The sequence below is a fragment of the Barbus barbus genome, assembly GCF_936440315.1.
Source record: "Barbus barbus genome assembly, chromosome: 4".
Lineage (NCBI taxonomy): Eukaryota > Metazoa > Chordata > Actinopteri > Cypriniformes > Cyprinidae > Barbus > Barbus barbus.
In genome coordinates this window covers 37,479,574-37,499,428 of record NC_136732.1, presented here as the reverse complement: position 1 = coordinate 37,499,428, position 19,855 = coordinate 37,479,574, and the positions used below count along the sequence as shown (strand labels likewise).

Here is a 19,855-nt window from a genome sequence, read left to right as displayed (position 1 = left end):
GAATGCAGGAGAGATGTGGGAGGACTTTAAAACATATTTCACAGTTTAGATTCAGTAAATGTTCTGAGTGGACCAGAGAGGAAGTTTTATTTTCTCTTTTTTTTTGTTCAAAACAAGCAAGTAAAACTTCTGTTATGAGCCATCTATCTGACCAGTGACCTTCAAGCAACACTGTGTTTGTTCCTCGTCCAGGTGAACGGCCAAGGTCTGACTGTCTGATCGCTCGCTCTTTATCTGTTTTCTTTCTCTCAATTCCATCGTGCTTTCGCAGGTACGTTTGCCTTTTGCGAAAGACAAATATAGGTGAAATAAAAAATAGATAGGGAGCGATTGAACGAGACTGGGAGGACAGGCGAGAGAAACCCGTTCAGAGAGACGGCGGTCACACCGAACCTTTGCTCGCGGTTCCTGCGGTACAGTAATGATGCCGAACACTTCTGAGTTTCAGTTGACGCTTTGAACGCGCAGACTTACCCCTGACACACAAAAGTACATGCTGCTCCAGAGAGAGAGGAGAAGAGAGAGTGTATGAAAGAGAAAGATGTAGAGCTGTGGGCTCCCCGGGGACCCCTGGAGAACAGGCTTCATCCTTCACACGAGTCAGATTCCCGCTCCTCTGCTGTCACTATGGAAACCCCTCGTTATTTCATTTTCTGGAAGACGCCGCCACCGCAGTAGATGGGTAATGCGGGGGGGATGGACGTTTCCGCAGTGTGAGATCTGATGTGGACTCATCAGCCTCTTGTCCTGATTAGCGGCACATTACACCGTGAGCAGATGTTTCTGAGATGGCTTTCACTCGCTTGGTCAGCATGTCTTTGTAGTGCTCAGTGTTGGGAAAGCTACTTTGAAACTAGTTTCTCAAGTCACAAAAAAATCTGTTGTGAACATTATTAGTTTTATTTTCAGTTGTACATGGCTAGAAATTGGGTCTCATTCACTAATAATTCATGGTTTTCAGTCACAAGATTGGAGTGGAGACCTGAGGGCAAAACATCTATAGAAATGCAGCAAAGGCCAGTCAATTTTCCCTCAGTTTCAAGCTACACATAATTAGATTGCCTCTCAAAAGAAGAAAAACAAAGACAAAGAGCAGTAGCGAACCATATAAAGCACCTATACTGCTGTATTTCAATCCTTTAAAAGGGGATGGTTCACCCAAAAATGAAAATTTGCTGTAAGAAAGTATGAAAAGGAAAACCCTGTATGAGTTTCTGTCTTCTGTTGACCACAAAAGATGTTTTGAAGAATGTTGGTAACATTTACATTACATTTACATTTAGTCATATGGCAGACGCTTTTATCCAAAGCGACTTACAATTGGGGAATACAAAAAGCGATTAATCTTGAAGAGGCAATCAGACAGAGGAAGTGCTCGTAACACCAAGTCTCAGTCATTGTCCAAATAAGTATAAGCTAGTAAGCGGAGAGAAAGATAGAGGGAAAGAGTTTTTTTGTTTGTTTTTTTTTTGTTTTTTTTTTTAGTTTAGGATGAAGTCAAGTACTGCCGAAAGAGATGAGTTTTCAGTTGTTGCTTGAAGATTGCCAGGGATCCGGCGTTCCGGATAGGGGTGGGAAGATTATTCCACCAGCCAGGAATGGTGAACGAGAATGTTCTGGAGAGTGATTTTGAGCCTCTCTGTGATGGTACCACAAGGCGTCGCTCACTAGCAGATCTCAGACTTCTGGAGGGGATGTAGGTCCGTAATAGTGAGTGGAAGTAGGAGGGTGCTGAGCCTGTGGTAGTTCTGTACGCAAGCATCAGTGTCTTGAACTTGATGCGAGCTGCCACTGGTAGCCAGTGCAAAGAGATGAAGAGAGGTGTAACATGCGCTCTTTTGGGCTCGTTGAAGATCAGTCATGCCGCTGCATTCTGAATCATTTGTAGAGGTTTGATTGTGTTTGATGGCAGACCAGCCAGAAGAGCATTGCAGTAGTCCAGTCTAAGCAGTTGACAGTAGCCATTGACTTCCATAGTATAGAATCATATGTAATTGGGTTTTTTCATGTGGATTCAGTTTTTTCATCAATTTTAGTACAAAAGTGAATCATGATTTGTTCATGAAAAGTGTGTATGCATATTTAACACACACAATTGTGTATGCACACCTGCACAATAAAATAAACGTTCTTTAGCATTAATGGTTCCATAAAGAACCTTGCTTGGAACACCAATGGAACTTTTCAATTCCACATTGAATTCTTTATAGTGGAAATAGGTTCTTCAGATTATTAAAATGTTCGCACTAAGAAAAAAAGTTATTTGCACTTTTAAGAACTGTTCACTGACAGGTTCTTTGGGGAACCAAAAATGATTCTTCTGTGGCATTGCTGTGAAAACCTTCTTTTGGAACCTTTATTTTTTAAGAGTGTAGTGAACGAGACCCATTTTTCTTTTGTGATAGCATATTTAAAACCTTTATCAGTAATCCCAGTCCTCTGGAAAGGTCACGGAAAGGTTGTGGATGCTGTGTTTGCTCTTCACCTACAAATGCCCCAGAACAGACTCTTCCTCTAGCAGTTCTGACTGAGTTACCATGGTGAAACGAGGTTAAGCTCAGACCTTGGAGTTAAAACTGCAAATGCAAAAGCCTTTTTATCTCGTTCTGCTTTTAGTTGAAGGTGTGAGTTTGTCTAGAAAGTATGAGAGATTGTCTCTGTGGAAATATATAAAAAAAGAAAGTGTCTTAGTGAAATGATAGTTTTATCATTTCTATCTGAAACAAAACAGATCATTGGAGTTACCAGTATTTCAGTGTTTCTACTTCAGGATTTCATGCTTAATTCATTGTTACTTGCCATTTCTTTAATTATTTGTACAATTTCTGAGTGAAAATGGCTTCAAAGTAGAAAACAAAAACAAAACCAAGCTATATATTTGAATATGATTGTGTTGTCTTTTTCTTGTTGTTTTGGTAGCATTCTTCATCCGCTAATGGTTTTCTGGCACATTCTGGTCATGATGGAGCTGTGTTTAGTGCTCAGTGTGTCATCAGGACTGCGGTGGATCAGATCAGTGTGTGTTTTCCTGCAGAAAGGCTCTCGGGATGACACACAGTCGCAGGGTAAACACTGAACATCGGAGCCGTTCACAACTTCCCCTCCGTTTATTTGGCTCCTGTGATTTCACTGTGCCAGACTGCTAATGAGTTACACTAGGGAAGTGTGTGTATGTGTGTGTGTGTGTGTGTGTGTGTGTGCGTGCACGCAAATGTTTGGTCTTCAATCTGCTCAGTGTGAAGGAGAATCCCGGGAGGCTGATACATATCAGTACTATACAGTATAGCAATGTGTAGACAACTTCTAAACTAACATTTTATTTTTTCAGGATTCTTTGATGAATAGAAAGTTCAAAGAACAGCATTTATTTGAAAATTGTGAAGGCATTTGTAATGTTACAAAATATTTCTATCACTTGTTTTGATCAATGTAATGCATTCATGCTGCAACAAATGTTGTGATTGGGTCACTGTACGTCAATCAGAAAGTCTTTTCTGGTTGTGAACCAGAATAACCTGCCAGTTGGCTTGACTTGATGCTGATAGTCAGAAGTCAAGTCAGAGAGACGTATGGATGATTGCATTGAGCATGTGGTGACTGTCACTCTCGTCTTTTGGACGTAATGTAAGTGTGTGTTCATGTATGAATATGTTGTAGATATATATTTATAGGATTATAACTTTTTTTATTTTTTTAGAATGTAGCTTTATAACTGAATATATTCATATTTTAAGATTATATTCAAGTTTTCTTTTATTTTTCCATCACAAATTTCAACCACACTTCTCAGGTTTACGTTTAGAAATTTTAGATTTATAAATATATGTTCTTAAAACTACATATTCAGTATTTTTGGTATTTTTGTCATCATAACAAAAGAAAAGAAAAATAATATAACCCCTGTCATGCATACAGTTACTGTATGTCCTGTGCAATGTAGTGGAGTGTGTGAGGATCAGAGGAGAGTGTGTGTATGATTCTCCTCCCATTCTCTCTCTCTCGCTCCATCACTCACCCTGGTGTTTTTCTATAGTGTATCTGTCGGATCGTAGCTGGAGTCGAGTGTGTTGTGGTGTGGAGTGTGTGCTGATCACTCAGGATCCTGTGTGTCTGTGAGTATCTTCACATCTGTCTGTAGAGATGAACAGCTAAAGAGTTTCTGTGCGGTGCTGTTCTTATCTGTTCTGATTGATTCTGTTCTGCATTGTTTATATTTCTAGTCGCTCTTTGTGATGCTTTGACATTATAGTGTGCAAATCATGGCAGTAAAGAGCTTTGAATGGACAGAGAATGAGTGATGGTGATGTTTATGATATCATTTACAGTGGTGGAGGAGGAGTAGTGTGTGTGTGTGTGTGTGTGTGTGTGTGTGTGTGTGTGTTTGTGTTGTGGTCATTTGTTAGACTCTTCAAAGTTCAGTATTCTCTCTCTCTCTGGATGACATGCATTTATTCACACTTACTGCTGGTCACTTGTTTGCTCTTGTTGTTTCAGACACGCAATGAGGCTTTTCTGTCTGACTCACATAATGAGTTTATGATTCTCAGAATTGATGCTCATATCATTGATTAGTGGTGCTTGTTTCGTCCAGCATCACTAGTACTGTTGCTCATGCGAGTGTGATTTGAACAAACCTCTGAAACTAAAACTTGTCCAGCTGCATTTGTTAAAACTTAAACAGCTGCATTTGTTGAGGATAGGTGTGTGTTTCATCTGACGTCATGCTCAGTTTGTCGGTCTGTAAGAGGATTTGAACACTGTAAATGCAATAAATGAATATTAATCAAGTTGAATTGATAATTAGTGAAATGTTGCTGGTCTGGAATGTTTTTTTGTTCGGTTTCTGCCAACCTCAAATTAGATTTATATCTCATATCTTATATCTATCTTTGTTCAATAATTTATTGCATGACATTTGTGTATTATTTTTTGTTGTTAAATTAGGACTTTTACTTCAAGAAAAGTCTTATTAAATGTGACCATGGACCACAAAACCAGTCATAAGGGTAAATTTCTCGAAATTGAGATTTATACATCATCTGAATGCTGAATAAATAAGCTTTCCATAGGTATATGGTTTGCTAGGATATGACAATATTTGGCTGAGATACAACTATTTGAAAATCTAGAATCTGAGGGTGCAAAAAAAAAATCTAAATATTGAAAAAAATCGCTTTTAAAGTTGTCCAAATGAAGTTCTTAGTAACGCACTTTAATTATCAAAAATTAAGTTTTGTTATATGTACGGTAGGACATTTACAAAATATCTTCATGGAACATGATCTTTACTTAATAGCCTAATGTTTTTTGGCATAAAAGAAAAATCTATCATTTTGACCCATACAAAATTTATTTTTGGCTATTGCTTCAAATATACCCCAGCGACTTAAGACTGCTTTTGTGTTCCAGGATCGCAAATGTGATTTTATTTTATTTATTTTTTATTTTATAATTCAGTAGTTATTTACAGGTGAAACTCCTAAACTCTAATAAAAATCACTGCCTTATATTATATATTAAAATACAGAAACAATAATTATTTTAAAATGCATTTGCCCCCTCCCCCAAAGTTGATTGTAATGCACAATAAAAGTCTCATTCTCATTACTATAAAAACTGTTTCAATTATACAGAATTTATAGACAAGTTATTGTTTTTATTAGTTTTATTATTATTTTATTGTATTTGAATGGAAATATGTTGTTTAAATTCCATAAATTTTTCAAAAGTTATTTAATTTTGTGTTGTTTTTATTTTAGTGGGAAAAATATGAATAAAATAATGTATATATTCTGCATAACAAACATTTTTTTCAAACAAATGATGTTGTTTTATGCTGTTCTATTCTATTCTATACTTTGAGATTAAATGTGACCTGACATGTGAGCAAAATTCACCCATAAATAGGTTTTCTTGTGTTTTCAGACGGATGTTTCTTTGTAAATTCAGTAAGTACAGTATTTCTGGTGGAGGCGTAGTAGTTCCCTCAGTGGTTGTGTGTCAGTGATTTCTCTGTGAACGCAACCACAGATGGCGCTTTGTCGTGTTGTAACGTTTGGGCTTTGACTAAACTGCTCCTGTGAGGTGTTGTTGATGCTGAAAAAGCCCTTCAGAATTTGGAGAGTAAAGCAGGATGCAAAAGAAAGGTACATTACAGCAGTCACAGGAGATTAACCCCCCTGAGCCGCTGTACACCGCTAAATCTACTCCACTTTCATTTGTCTGAGAGGAGCATGGGAGAGAGAGAAAGAGAGAGTGAGCGAGCATTTGGAGTGATGCGCAGGGAATGGCGTGGGTGTAGCAGGGAAGATAACTGTCATCGCAGCACGCCACACAGTTTTGTGACAATAAGTGTCAGTTTTTAGGGAGGGAAGTGTACAGGCTGTTCTTGTCTCAGATGTGTGTGTGTGGTCCCGTCACTGTCTTAGGAGATCTGGATGGTTGTTCAGCTCTAAATCAAATGCTGGTGTCCGAGGAAATAGTGAGAGGCGCACTGTGGGGACCGAGGTCACGCCGATCCAAACATGGCTGCATCCCAAAATACATACTTCTGCTACACAGTGAAAGTATGTGCTTCAGTGGTGATGGAAGTGCACACTTTTGAGTGTTTAATTAAAACTGTAAGGCAGAGTTGTACTACACAACATGTTCAAGCACTTGCACTAGAATGCAGGCTGTATCTATGTATTAATTAACTTTTTAAAACATACCCCTGGTCTTAATGTGAGCGATTCATCAGTCCATGTTATTCTAAGGAATATTTTAACTTGTTTTCGAAGTAGTTCAGAAAAAGCACTTAAAAACAACATAGTTACCTCACATTTTTCGCCATTTTCTACAACTGCAGCACATATTAGTCCAAATGGCTTGCATCCATGGGTATTACTAGTCCAAATTCATGCATGTCTTTCTGTTCATTTTAGTCAATGCATGTATGCATGATTTCATATTAGTCCAGATGCATTCATGCATGCATGAGTTCATGTTAGTCCAAATTCATGAATGCATGGCTGTTTATTAGTCCAAAAGCATGCATGCATGACAGTTCATATTAGTTGTGTTTGTTAGTCCAAACGCATGCATGCAAGATGGGTAACATTAGCCAAAATGCATGCATATGATGGGTAATATTGGTCCCAATTTATGCATGTATGACAGTTCATATTAGTCTGAATGTATGCATGCACGAATGACGATTCATATGTGTGCATGCATGTAAGGTTGGTAATACTGGTCCCAATGCATGGGCGCATGATGGTTCTTATTAGTCTAAATGCTTGCATGCACGCATGATGGTTCTTATATATCGAATATTAGTCTAAATGTGCGAATGCATGCTTGATATGTACCTGTAATATTAGTTCAAATGCATGCATATATGTTGGGTAATATTGGTCCCAGTGCATGATGGATCGTATTAGTCTAAATGTGTGCATGCATGCAAGATAGGCAGCTAATAAATTCATGCATGAGACATACTTCAAAAATCCTCCACAAATAGTACACCAACATATTCACTTTTGTAATACAATACAATACAGTTTTGCTAATTCTTATTCTGTTTACTACATAGTGAAAACTGTCTGTGAAATTGGGTGCAGCCTGAGTGCCTTCTGTGTGTTTTGAGTGTTGACTGATGGGTAATTTCCATTAATGATCCCACAAGAGCAGCAGTAGTGTCAGTGAAGTGTACATACGAATCACGTTAAGGAAGTAGTTTTGCAGTTTATAATGATATAACCTTGGTTACAACAGTTTATTTTAAAACCTTTCTGCTGAAAGCTGCTGATGAATTATATACCAAAAACGCATGCATCTTAGTTACTGCTACTAACTAGCATGCTATAACTCTCACTCTAACGGGCCGTTAATCACACGTAGGTGCCAAATGGCACATGCCCAAGGAAAGCTTATAAAGATAAAGATCACATTTGTGTGTCTGCATAGAGTGCTGACAGGGAACTGTGCAGGAAACGTGCTGGACGTCTGACGACCCGAATCAATTTGTGTGAAGGCTGCTGGCGCAGGTATTGCTTTCGTGATATGATCTCAGACGTCCATATTTTAGAGGTCATGGCAGAGAAAGAAGACAAGGGCAGTAAAAACCCCTGACTGCTCATTTCTATGTTTACTGGAAAAACAATCCCGCTGCAAAGGATTGTCGGATATTATAGTGGCATGTTTGTGGGATTTTAATTGGTCAAAAATGACACATGCTTGTTGATTATTTCATTATTTAGCTGTGGACGAAATACACTTTTGAAAGGACTAAATGCCTGTTCACACCAAGGATAACGATAAAGATCTAGGCTAGTTATAAAATTCATTCTCAATTTAGAATTAATTAAAGAATAGGAGCTGTCCGCACCAACACTTTAACGATAAAGGCACAGAGAAGCGATATCATAAAAAATCGTAAAAAATCTCATTCATCTTTCTATATAGTTTTAATAACATTATAAATCCTTCTAGACTGATCTGATGGTATATGCTACAGTAGACAAGACAGCATTTTCAACATTTTTTTGCTTTTTATTTTTTTTGTTTAAATGCTACATTCCCAGTGAAGACTTTTACTGCCCAGACACATAGTCACTAGTTATTTTGACGTCCATCATCATTTGGTCTGATTATTCAGTCTGTCATTCTATTGATCTGTCATTCCCTCTGTTTGTTCAGTCTGACGTTCGCTCTGTCGTTGGTTGTTCTGTCTTTCTATCTATCTGTCTGTTATTCAATCTATTGTTCCATCTGTAGCTCTATCGGTCTGTTATTCTATATATTGCTCCATCTTTAGTTCTATCGGTCTGTTATTCTATCTGTTGTTCGGTCTGTAGTTCTATCGGTCTGTTATTCTATATATTGCTCCATCTTTAGTTCTATCGGTCTGTTATTCTATCTGTTGTTCGGTCTGTAGCTCTATCGGTCTGTTATTCTATATATTGCTCCATCTTTAGTTCTATCGGTCTGTTATTCTATCTGTTGTTCGGTCTGTAGTTCTATCGGTCTGTTATTCTATCTGTTGTTTTGTCTGTAGTTCTATCGGTCTGTTATTCTATCTGCTGATTGGTCTGTAGTTCTATCGGTCTGTTATTCTATCTGTAATTCGGTCTGTAGTTCTATCAGTCTGTTATTCTATCTGTAATTCGGTCTGTAGTTATATCGGTCTGTTATTCTATCTGCTTTTTGGTCTGTAGTTCTATCGGTCTGTTATTCTATCTGTTGTTTGGTCTGTAGTTCTATCGGTCTGTTATTCTATCTGCTGTTTGGTCTTTAGTTCTAGAGGTCTGTTATTCTATCTGTTGTTCGGTCTGTAGTTCTATCGGTCTGTTATTCTATCTATTGCTCCGTCTGTAGTTCTATCGGTCTGTTATTCTATCTGTAATTCGGTCTGTAGTTCTATCGGTCTGTTATTCTATCTATTGCTCCGTCTGTAGTTCTATCGGTCTGTTATTCTATCTATTGCTCCGTCTGTAGTTCTATCGGTCTGTTATTCTATCTGCTGTTTGGTCTGTAGTTCTATCTATTGTTCCATCTCTAATTCTATCTGTGTGTTATTCTATCTGTAATTCGGTCTATAGTTCTATCGGTCTGTTATTCTATCTGCTGTTTGGTCTGTAGTTCTATTGGTCCGTTATTATATCTGTAATTCGGTCTATAGTTCTATCGGTCTGTTATTTTATCTGCTGTTTGGTCTGTAGTTCTATCGTTCTTTTATTCTATCTGTAATTCGGTCTGTAGTGCTATCGGTCTGTTATTCTATTTATTGTTCCGTTTGTAGTTCTATCGGTCTTATTTTATCTGCTGTTATTATGCAGTCTACATTTATATCAGTCTGTTATTGTCTATTGTTCAGTCTGTAGTTCTGTCAGTCTGTTATTCTGTCTAATGTTCTGTCTGTAGTTCTATCGGTTATTCTATCTGTTTTTCGGCCTGTAGTTCTATCAGTCTTGAATTCTATCTCCTGTTCGCCCTGTAGTTCTGTCTGTCTAAATGTCTCTCTCTCTCTCTCTCTCTGTCATGGTGTGTTGGCGGTGTTTACAGACTGGCAGTAGACAGTAGTCCGAGACATGCAGAAACACACGCTCATGTTTGCGGTGGCAGATTGTCAGGCCATATGTGTGTGTAACAGACAACATGGAGAGGTGTTGACAGTCAGATCTGGTCGTGATCAGACGCATTGGTGGGAATTAGAGTGATTTATTTATAAATACTAAAGGCTGGCCAGATCACTTCTCCCGTCAACTCCTCCATCTGTACAGCCTGCATTTCATCTCTCTTCTATTATCTTGTCCCATTCTGTGTTCTTGAGTGGGTTTGAGCCTTTACAATAACAGTTCATCAACAGTACATCAGAACAGATCACATTCAAGAAAACATCTGGCATAATATTGAAGGTGTTTACGTGCTTTGTTTTCTCTTCTAAGTCCATGTACAATATTAGTCAAAGTGTTTCTGAAGCAAACATTTTAGATGCTGTCATTTCATCCGTATCATATTTTTCAGTGTATATGCGAACATACAAAAGGGTCACGAGTCATATGAACATTTTGCTATACTTTCCCATCCTTTTGAAGCTTGAAAGCTCCATTCACCATTGTAATTGCATGGAAAGTCATACAGTTCTGAAAAAAAAAAAAACATGAGGGATGAGTAAATGATGACAAAATGCTCTTTCACCAGAGTTGTCTCTCTTTTCCTCATGATGCGCTTTCATTGCTGTTTTCACACTGCAGTAATGAAGACCTGCTGTTCACAGACTCTGTGTTGGGTCTCAATGACTCTATGAGCGTGTGTATACGAGTGTGTTTATCTCCTGCTGGGTGTCTGAGGGGTTTTTCTGAGAGCTTTCTGCCCCCCGTCGACCTCTATTCATTGACAGTGTAAAGTCAAATGCTCTGACTCAGTGGGGACGTGATTCATTACTGGCATGTTCTCATTTCATTCAGCAGTGTCACTCTATTCCTCCTGTGAAACCGGATTACACATTAACCTCGTTTACACCTGTTTGCACTTTGAATCCAGTTTGGACGCTAAAAATAACTTGTTTGGCAGCTGGTTGTATTCATAAAAGAGGTGTGATTGTCTTGTTTGTCATTAGCGGAAAGTAATTTTAGTTTCACTAAAAACTAATTTAAGTTTAATTTCATCATTCTGTTACTCATGTTCTATTGTAGCTGTTAATCTCTCGTACTTGAAATTGCACCTGTACATTTATTTATTATTGAAATACATATTTATCAAATACTTAAATCATTAAAAATAAATATATAATTTACATAAGACATAAGAAAAATAAACACTATTGTGTACACTGTGTGTGTGTGTATGTATGTGTGTGTGTGTATATATATACAATAAAATAAATACAACAAAAATTAGTTTAACATTTAGCTGCCAACACAGTTGGAAAAAAAAGTGTCACAGAGAAAAGAAAAAATAAATTAAGGGAATATATATATACATTTACATTTACATTTATGCATTTAGCAGACGCTTTTACCCAAAGCGACTTACATTGCATTCAAGTTACAGTTTACATTTTTTTTATCAGCTCTTGCTTTCCCTGGGAATCGAACCCATGACCTTGGCATTGCTAGCGCCATGCTTAAGCCTGTATATATATATATATATATATAATTTTTTTTTCTTAATTTGTTTTCTTTTTACTTTATATAGAGAGGTGTAATGTTACATCAAAAATGTGCTATAAACAATGTATAGTGAATGAACAATAACAACACTATTTTTACTCACTATATGTTATAACAGCATTGTTAATTGAAATTATACTTATATATTATGAATACATAAATAACAAAACACATTTATTTCTTTATTGGTGTAAAATAAACAAATCAAAAAGTTAACATGCTTTCATGGAAATATTGCTTTTAATTTCTCTCTCTCTCTCTCTCTGACAAAAATTAGCATCTCAAACCAAAGCATAAAATATTTTAATATTTTTCCCAGTATAATATATAAAGCATGAATGACCATCAATCATGGGTTGTGTATCACCTGTAGCCTACTATGTGTGTGTGTTATGACTGACAGATGGAGGGCATTCGTTTGTACCCCACACATCTGTTGCATTCAGCTAATTCATCTCATTAGCGAGACGTTTGGAGGGGGACTGAGAAAGTGTGTGTGTGAGCCATGGGTGGCAGATTGCATCACCCGCTTCCTTCCTGTGCGGGTCACGGGGTCACCTCGCATCGATTGCACCGCAACATCCAAATCTGAATCTGACAAGGATACGCACTCACAATAACACGTGCATGTCTCACACATACACACACACCTTCACATTTATACACTCATGAATGCCCCCCCCCCCCACCACACACACACACATACACACACACACGAGCAGTATCCATGTACGTCTGCATTTGTTAATGAGTTCAGATATAGAAGCTCATCATGTGGCGTTCTACTGAATAATTAATGAGTTCACCTTCCGAACCCAAAGATGGTCGTATGACATGACTGTGATACTTGCGTAAATACTTGTACATATTTATAACTATTGTGATTATTGTCTCCATGCCAACCACCACTGTCACCATGACAATGTCTAAGGGTTGGAGCTAAAGTGACATTCCTAAAGGGACGTTCAGGGTTCAAGTGCAGCTTTATGTTCACACAATTTTGGAAAAATAGCTTATCATATTTGCAGTGATGCACTTACAATGTGGCAGGTTTGTGGAGCGTTTAAAAGCATAAATGTAGTGCATTTACATTAATAATTAATTAAACCCATTTACTGCTTGATTTGTTAAGTTTAAATCATTGCATGAATTTCTCTGTATGCATTACAGGAAAGTTGCATGTTGCCAGGCATTACAGCATTATTTCTTCACATTAGTGTCATTTTAACACTTATATTTGCTTTTTGTGGCTCTGCTTTTGATACTGTGTGTTTTAGTATTTATTGCATATTGTAAATGCATCACCATAAACATAATGTTTACGTTTTAATTTAATAGTTCAAATGAGTTTCTGTTGTTATGATAGAGCTGTATGATTTCTGCAATGCAGAAAACGCGGAATTCAGTTATTTTCTTTTTTTGATGAATAAATAAAAAGAAGTGCTGTACATGTAATCTAATCATGATATGTGGACTAGTAGCTGTTTAATTAAACCATTAATATGCAATCCATAAAATTTCAATCTTGAAACTAGAGAAATTGGTAATTGGAAATTTGATAAATTAAACATTTTATACGGCCCTGAAAATATATTTTTTGTTAATTTGGGAACGAGGGCAACAGTTTAATTTATTACACAAGGTTTATTTAAAGATTTGAAACATGCATTTAAAATTATTCAGACACACAGATCCTCTATAGACTGGCATTAGAAAGGAGCAAGAGCTTGTCTGATAATATGGTACACGGCAACAGTTGCCAAGGTAGGACTGGCAGGCGTCAATTATAATCAGGCATGGACAGATAGAATTTTTTGGAAGTCAACATGAAATCAAAATTGATCCTGTTTATTTTTTATTGTGAATGATTCACTGTTATTCCATTGAAGCAACAAAATTGGCTTTGTATCTTCCATCATTAAGATGTTTTTAACTTCAAACTGTTATTTACAGTCTGTAATCCATAATATTACGTTCTCAATTGGAAAAAAGAAAAAGAAAAAAAGTAGTCCAGTCTGAATCAGGAGAGAAATCTGCACAGATCAAGCACATTTACAAGCCAAAACAGTCTAAAGCCAATATGTAGGTGGATTTCGATGTGAGATACAACATGAGATTCACTTTTTCACTGAAGGAAGCGTTATTATGGACTATGAACTCATATTTTAGCCAAAAGCGATAGTTTGAAGTTAAAACGTCTCATTGGATTTGATTGTCACGTAACCATACAGAAATGGCAAACACCGAATGCAAGCGCTGTAATATTTTACAGCAGTCATTAAACAGACACCGTGCTTTCTTTTTATAGAACAAGCTCTCATTAAACATGAATAATTACTCTCACAGCTGAGAGAGATGCTGTGTGTGAGCATCAGCAGCGGTCTCTGTCTTTTTGTTTTCACTCAATTTATGTAGTTAAAGGACTCATATTCATATGAGGTTTGAATATGTAAATGAACTCTGTTGTGATTGGCTGATCTGGGTGTATTAGTGTAGTTCACACTGTAGTATATGGGTGGTTTTATGTTAATGAGCTCATTTGTCATGAATTAAAATATTTCAGAGTTTAGTAAATATGGGGTGGAAGATATGTGTTACATACACTATATAGATTTTCTTTTTCTTTTTTTTTGAAGTCATAAAATTAACATTAAGTTTCTATTCAGTTTTTTTTTTTTTCTCCAGACACTGTTTTTTACTCTTTCTATAATTATTTTAAATTTGCTAAACATAACTAACATTTTGTATTTATTTTTTGTCATGTAGCTCCATTAAAAGTAATAGAAATGTTGTGATGGGCCACAGAAGCATAACTTGATCTGTGTCAAGTTAACTGTGTCATATTATTATGTTATTGAGCTTGTTTTAAAGTTTGTTTGTTTGTTGTTGTCCTCAAATATTACACACTGATCTGAGATGAATCACCCATAAAAGCCCACTGTGATGTTTGAGAGCCTCTCTGGCCTCATGCTGCAAGAATATGCTAATATGAATATGCTAATCTTTCATTGCCATGGTATAGCGTGATGGTATCTGGTGTAGGATGAGTTCTGCTGGTGTTTGAGGTTATTTCAGGACACACTCATGTAGAGAAACAGGGCAAGCTGGATTTGTATCGTAGTGAAGCCATCTGCTGGAGAAACAGAGCAACCGCAGCCAGAGAATGAAATCAGTAATATTATTAAATATTATTACATTTCAGCTAATTATTTTCTGTTTGAATGTATGTTAAAATGTAATTTATTTCTGTGATCAAAGCTGTATTTTCAGCATCATTACTCCAGTCTTCAGTGTCACATGATCCTTCAGAAATCCTTCTAATATACTGATATACTGCTCAAGAAACATTTCTGATTATTATCAATGTTGAAAACAGTTGTGCTGCTTCATATTTTTGTGGAAACTACATTTAATTGTTCAGGATTTTTTTTTTGTTAAATATAATTTTCAAAAGAACATTTATTTGGACTAGAAATCTTTTGTAACATCATCAACATAATACAAATGTATTTGTTTTATATATATTTAAGTTATTTGCGTTTATTTAAATAGTATTTTTCATGTTTGTTTGTTTTATTTATGTTCCTGTTTACGTATAAATTTCTAATTTTTATTTATATTTGTGTTTTAATTTTTATATTTATGTAATAATGGATGTATTTATCATGATTTGTGTTTCCTTGTTTTATTTGATTGATTTATTTACTTGATCTGCTTTTTTTCAGGATTCTTTGAACAGAAACTTCCAAACAACAGGATTTTTTATGAAATAGAAATCTTTTGTCACTTATAGATATCTTTCCTGTCATTTTTGAGCAATTAAAATTATGCATGTCATTAATTTCTTACAATCAATCGATCAATGAATAAATAATTAAATACATGCATACATCAATTTTTTACAGACCCCAAACTCTTGAATGGTACTGAATGATTTGGCTTTCTAATGTACTTTGAGGAAAAGTTGGACTCTACAACTGACTGCCAGACAAAATCAATTTGTCAACATTAAAATATGATAGTTCTTCTATTATGATAGTGTCAAACACAATGAATTACACCAGTGTTTTTTGTAAGTAGCTTATATGCGGACAAAGGATGTAAAGCAGGTTTTAGAGGGTCTGGTGTGGTGTTATTGCTGTCAGTAGATGGAGCTGCAGTCCTCCGTCTGTCTCTGTAAAACAGTGCTGTTCTCATGAGTCTGCGGCTGCAGAGGTGAATATTCTTTATTATCTTCAATTACCTGCAGCTCAACGGCTCCCACAGGACGCAGAGACCAGGACGACCGGCTGATGAGGACATTAATGCTGTTTTTGGAAGCGGCTCCTGAGGGGAAACACGACTACTCTTACTAAACTGCTGAGAACAGCCCTGCTGCACTCGTGTGTGTGTGTGTGTGTGTGTGAAACCCGTTCACACACGCTCCGTGTCTCTGCATTAGGACTAATTTAGTGTCGTGATCTCGCTCTCTTTCTGTGTGTGTGTGTATGTGTCTGTGTCCCATACAAGGCAGATCATTGAAATCCAGAAAGACTGGCAGTACTTTGATTAGGATGGAGCAGCACTAAGGTCTCTGTGTGTGTTGCATTGTTATCTGAACAGTTGTAATTAATTTAAGAATGGACAGCTCTGAAAACACCCTTCATTAAGAGATCTCTCTCTCAATAACATGCCACAAAGATGGGTACAACTCATGGAAGCTGCCACGAACATGTCCAGGTCATATTCAAAGAACGAAAAAAAGCAGCATGCACTATTAATTATAATTAATATATTCCTTGGGTATATTTATGAAACTCAATATGTATGATAATTATATTATTTAGTTTTTTATGCATTTTTGCATTGACACTTTCAGGGTAATTAAGCACATTTCCCACAGTTCACTTCAAAAAGTATGATATATATATATATATATATATATATATATATATATACTGTATGTATATGTGTGTGTGTGTGTGTGTGTTGTTTATATTTGCATTAAAAAAAATTATATTCATATTTAAATTCAAGTGTTTATTTTTATTTAAACATTAAATATATTTACATTGAAATGTAAGCTAAATCATATCATTATGTATGCATGTTGTGTGCATGGATTATTTTTTTATTTTAATTATATTATTACATTCATACTAATTTTTTGATATTAAAAAAAAATATATATATATATATGTATAAGAACATTAGTATGTAATATAATAATTGCATTTTATTACACAATTTTGGCATTAACATTTTCAAGATCAGTCACATTTTCAATCACATTTTTCTCTAAATTCTCTCCAAAAAGTATTGATTTGATTGATTGATTCATCATTCATTTTTGTATTTTAATTAGCTTGTTTTGATTTTATATTCGTTCATTCATTTGTTGATGTTTTTCACATTTTTCTCTAAATTCTCTCTCTCTCTCTCTCTCTCTCTCTCTCTCTCTCTCTCTCTATATATATATATATGTATTTATGAAAATCAATACAGTATGTGAGAATTGCATTCATTAATTTGCTTGATGTTTTTTTATTTTAAGCATTTATTTATTATGTATGCGGTTGTTTTGATACCTTATGAAAAAAAGGTGGTGTCTTATAACATTACCAGTGTTTAATTTCTAAACACACCTGTAGTAGTAGCTGGGTAGTGTGGTTACAATGATTATTTATTTATTTTTTGTGCAGAGGTCTGTCTCTATTAAGGTGCGATCAGAATCACACTGCAGGAGTAGTTTCACATTTTAATGGCTGCAGTACTGACATTAGAGATCCTTTGTAAAGCTGGATCAAGTCTGTTATATTTCATCATTTCTGGAGTTTTTCTGATGGTTTGAGGTTTATTTGTGAAGACTCAGTGCTTATTGAACATTGATGTTGTGACTCCGTTTAGCCTATAGTCTTTTTCAGTCGTGTGAATGAACAGGATGTTTGTGTTTGGGTGTGTAATTCCAGAAGTTTTGTATTAACAGTCCTGGATTAGACAGATGATTGTGTTTCTGTTTAATCATCACATGTAGGACACACAAGTTCTAGTGTCAGTATGAGTCTTCATTGTCTTAAACACATGCTGACAGTGCAGCAGCTGATTCATTAACGGAGGGTGTGTGTGTGTGTGTGTGTGTGTGTGTGTTTGGACGCAACTGTAGACAGAATCGATGCGGTCCAGCCGTGAATCTGACCTTTATCACAGTAATATGATTCTCATCGATTAAACACTTTTTCATAATGCCTGCAGGGCTTCTCATGTCAGCTGTGTAATTCATTGTTATTTTATGTACTTTTTTTTTGTTTTGTATTTATATAAATTTTTTAATTTGATTATTCATGGTTGGTTGATTTTTTTTTTTTATTGATTTGTTTTTACCTATTTGTTTTTCTTTACATTTTTATTTCATTTTCAGTCTTCATTTAATTAAATTGTATAAATATTTATTCATCGTTGTCTTTTTTTATTTATAATATAAAATGCGACGTATTTTAATAGTCATGGCCATGTTGTGTTGCCTTTAAATGTCTACAAAAAGTTGCCCACAACCAAACAATTCTTAGAATGAATTCACAGGTGTACACATCTTCAGATGTTTCTGATCCGATGTTGGTCTGTTTTATAAGTCACAATCTCATTCCCACAATTCCTTCTCATTTCATGAGAGTTCCTGTTTACTGAAACACATCTATGATTGAAATTCTATGAATATACAATGTTATTAATATTCAATCTAAGAGCAATGAAGGTGATGCACTTCTGACCTGGTGCATCTTCTGTTTGTGTGTGTGTGTGTGTGTGTGTGTGTGTGTGAATCTCCTCAAATAACCCACAGGCAGTGACCCAGTTTGACTTTCTGAAGCACTGTAGCTGGAAGCGTTTCTGCTGCTCAGGATGAATTTGGGGCGTCTTGTCAAGTGATGATTTCTGCATTATGTATTTTTAATCAGTTAGAGGAAGTGTGTTTGTGTGTTCTATAGTTATTATAGACTAGTTTTGTTCATGAAGATTTTGCACCTGACAAGATGATGTTTGCACTCATTTTTAATGTTGTTAAATGCATACATTTTCCATGAGCTGTGAATGTTAAAAGAATACTTCACCAAAAAATGAAAACTTGCTGAAAATGTACGCACTCTCATGACATTCAAGATGTAGATGAGTTTGTCTCTTCATCAGATTTGGGGAAATTAAGCATTACATCACTTGTTCAGCAATGGATCCTCTGCAGTGAATGGGTGCCGTCAGAATGAGAGTCCAAACTGCTGATAAAAACATCACAATAATCCACAAGTAATCCACACCACTCCAGTCCATCAGTTACTGTATTGTGAAGAGAAAAGCTGCATGTTTGGACTCTCATTCTGACGGCACCCATTCACTGCAGATCATCCATTGCTGAGCAAGAGACGTAATGCTACATTTCTCCAAATCTGATAAAGAAACATCCTCAGGTCATCCAAGATGTAGATGAGTTTAAGTACATTTTTTAGCAAATTTTCATTTTTGGGTGTATTATTTTTTTCAGTGTATGTCAAGCTCCGCCCTCTTCTCCGGGAGCAACAGCTCACTCGCATTTAAAGCTACAGCACGTTTTGGCTCATACTCTAAAAGTGGCTGTAACAAGCTGTAAAAATTTATCTGTGTGGCATATTGAGCTAAAACTTCACATCTACGCTTTGGGGACATCAGAGACTTATTTTACATCTTGTAAAAGGGGCATAATAGGTCCCCTTTAAACACATGAGAAACAAAACTTGGACACATGGTCTTGGTCTGTGTTTAGCATTGGTCGGGCATGAAAATAGCTTCAGTAGAGATGCGTTTGAAGGATCATCACTGAAGACTGGAGTAATAATGCTGAAAATTCAGCTTTGATCACAGAAATAAATAGCATTTTACAATATTTTAAAATATAAAGTGGTTATTTTGATTTGTAATAGTATTTCACAATTTTGCTGTTTGTACTGTATTTTTGCCCAACTAAATGCAGCCTTGATGAGCAGAAGAGACTTGAAAAACATTACCGACTTCAAGCTTTTGAAAAGTAGTGCAAATAATTCAGTGCATGTTGTTTATCCCTGTTGTGTGTGTGTGTGTGTGTGTGTGTGTGTGTTTCAGGATCAGGAACGGTGTGTGTGGAGCACAGAAACCTTCTTCATAAAGCTGCTCAGTTCATGGATATTCCCCTCTGGACAGGTCAGTGAGGAGAGCAAACA

The 19,855-nt window shown here is 36.0% G+C and overlaps 1 protein-coding gene across 1 annotated transcript in view; it reads left to right on the top strand.

Moving 5' to 3' along the window:
- Positions 1-4,054: 4,054 nt before the first annotated feature.
- Positions 4,055-19,855, top strand: part of LOC306868623 (RNA binding protein fox-1 homolog 3-like) — a gene marked incomplete at its 3' end in the record, with an annotated part of 234,628 nt that continues 218,827 nt past the window's right edge. Inside the window, exons 1-2 of the mRNA XM_079414881.1 lie at positions 4,055-4,112; positions 19,758-19,835. Coding sequence (XP_079271007.1) covers positions 19,814-19,835 — 22 coding nt within the window. The 5' untranslated portion in view covers positions 4,055-4,112; positions 19,758-19,813. The remainder of the gene's footprint in view (positions 4,113-19,757; positions 19,836-19,855) is intronic.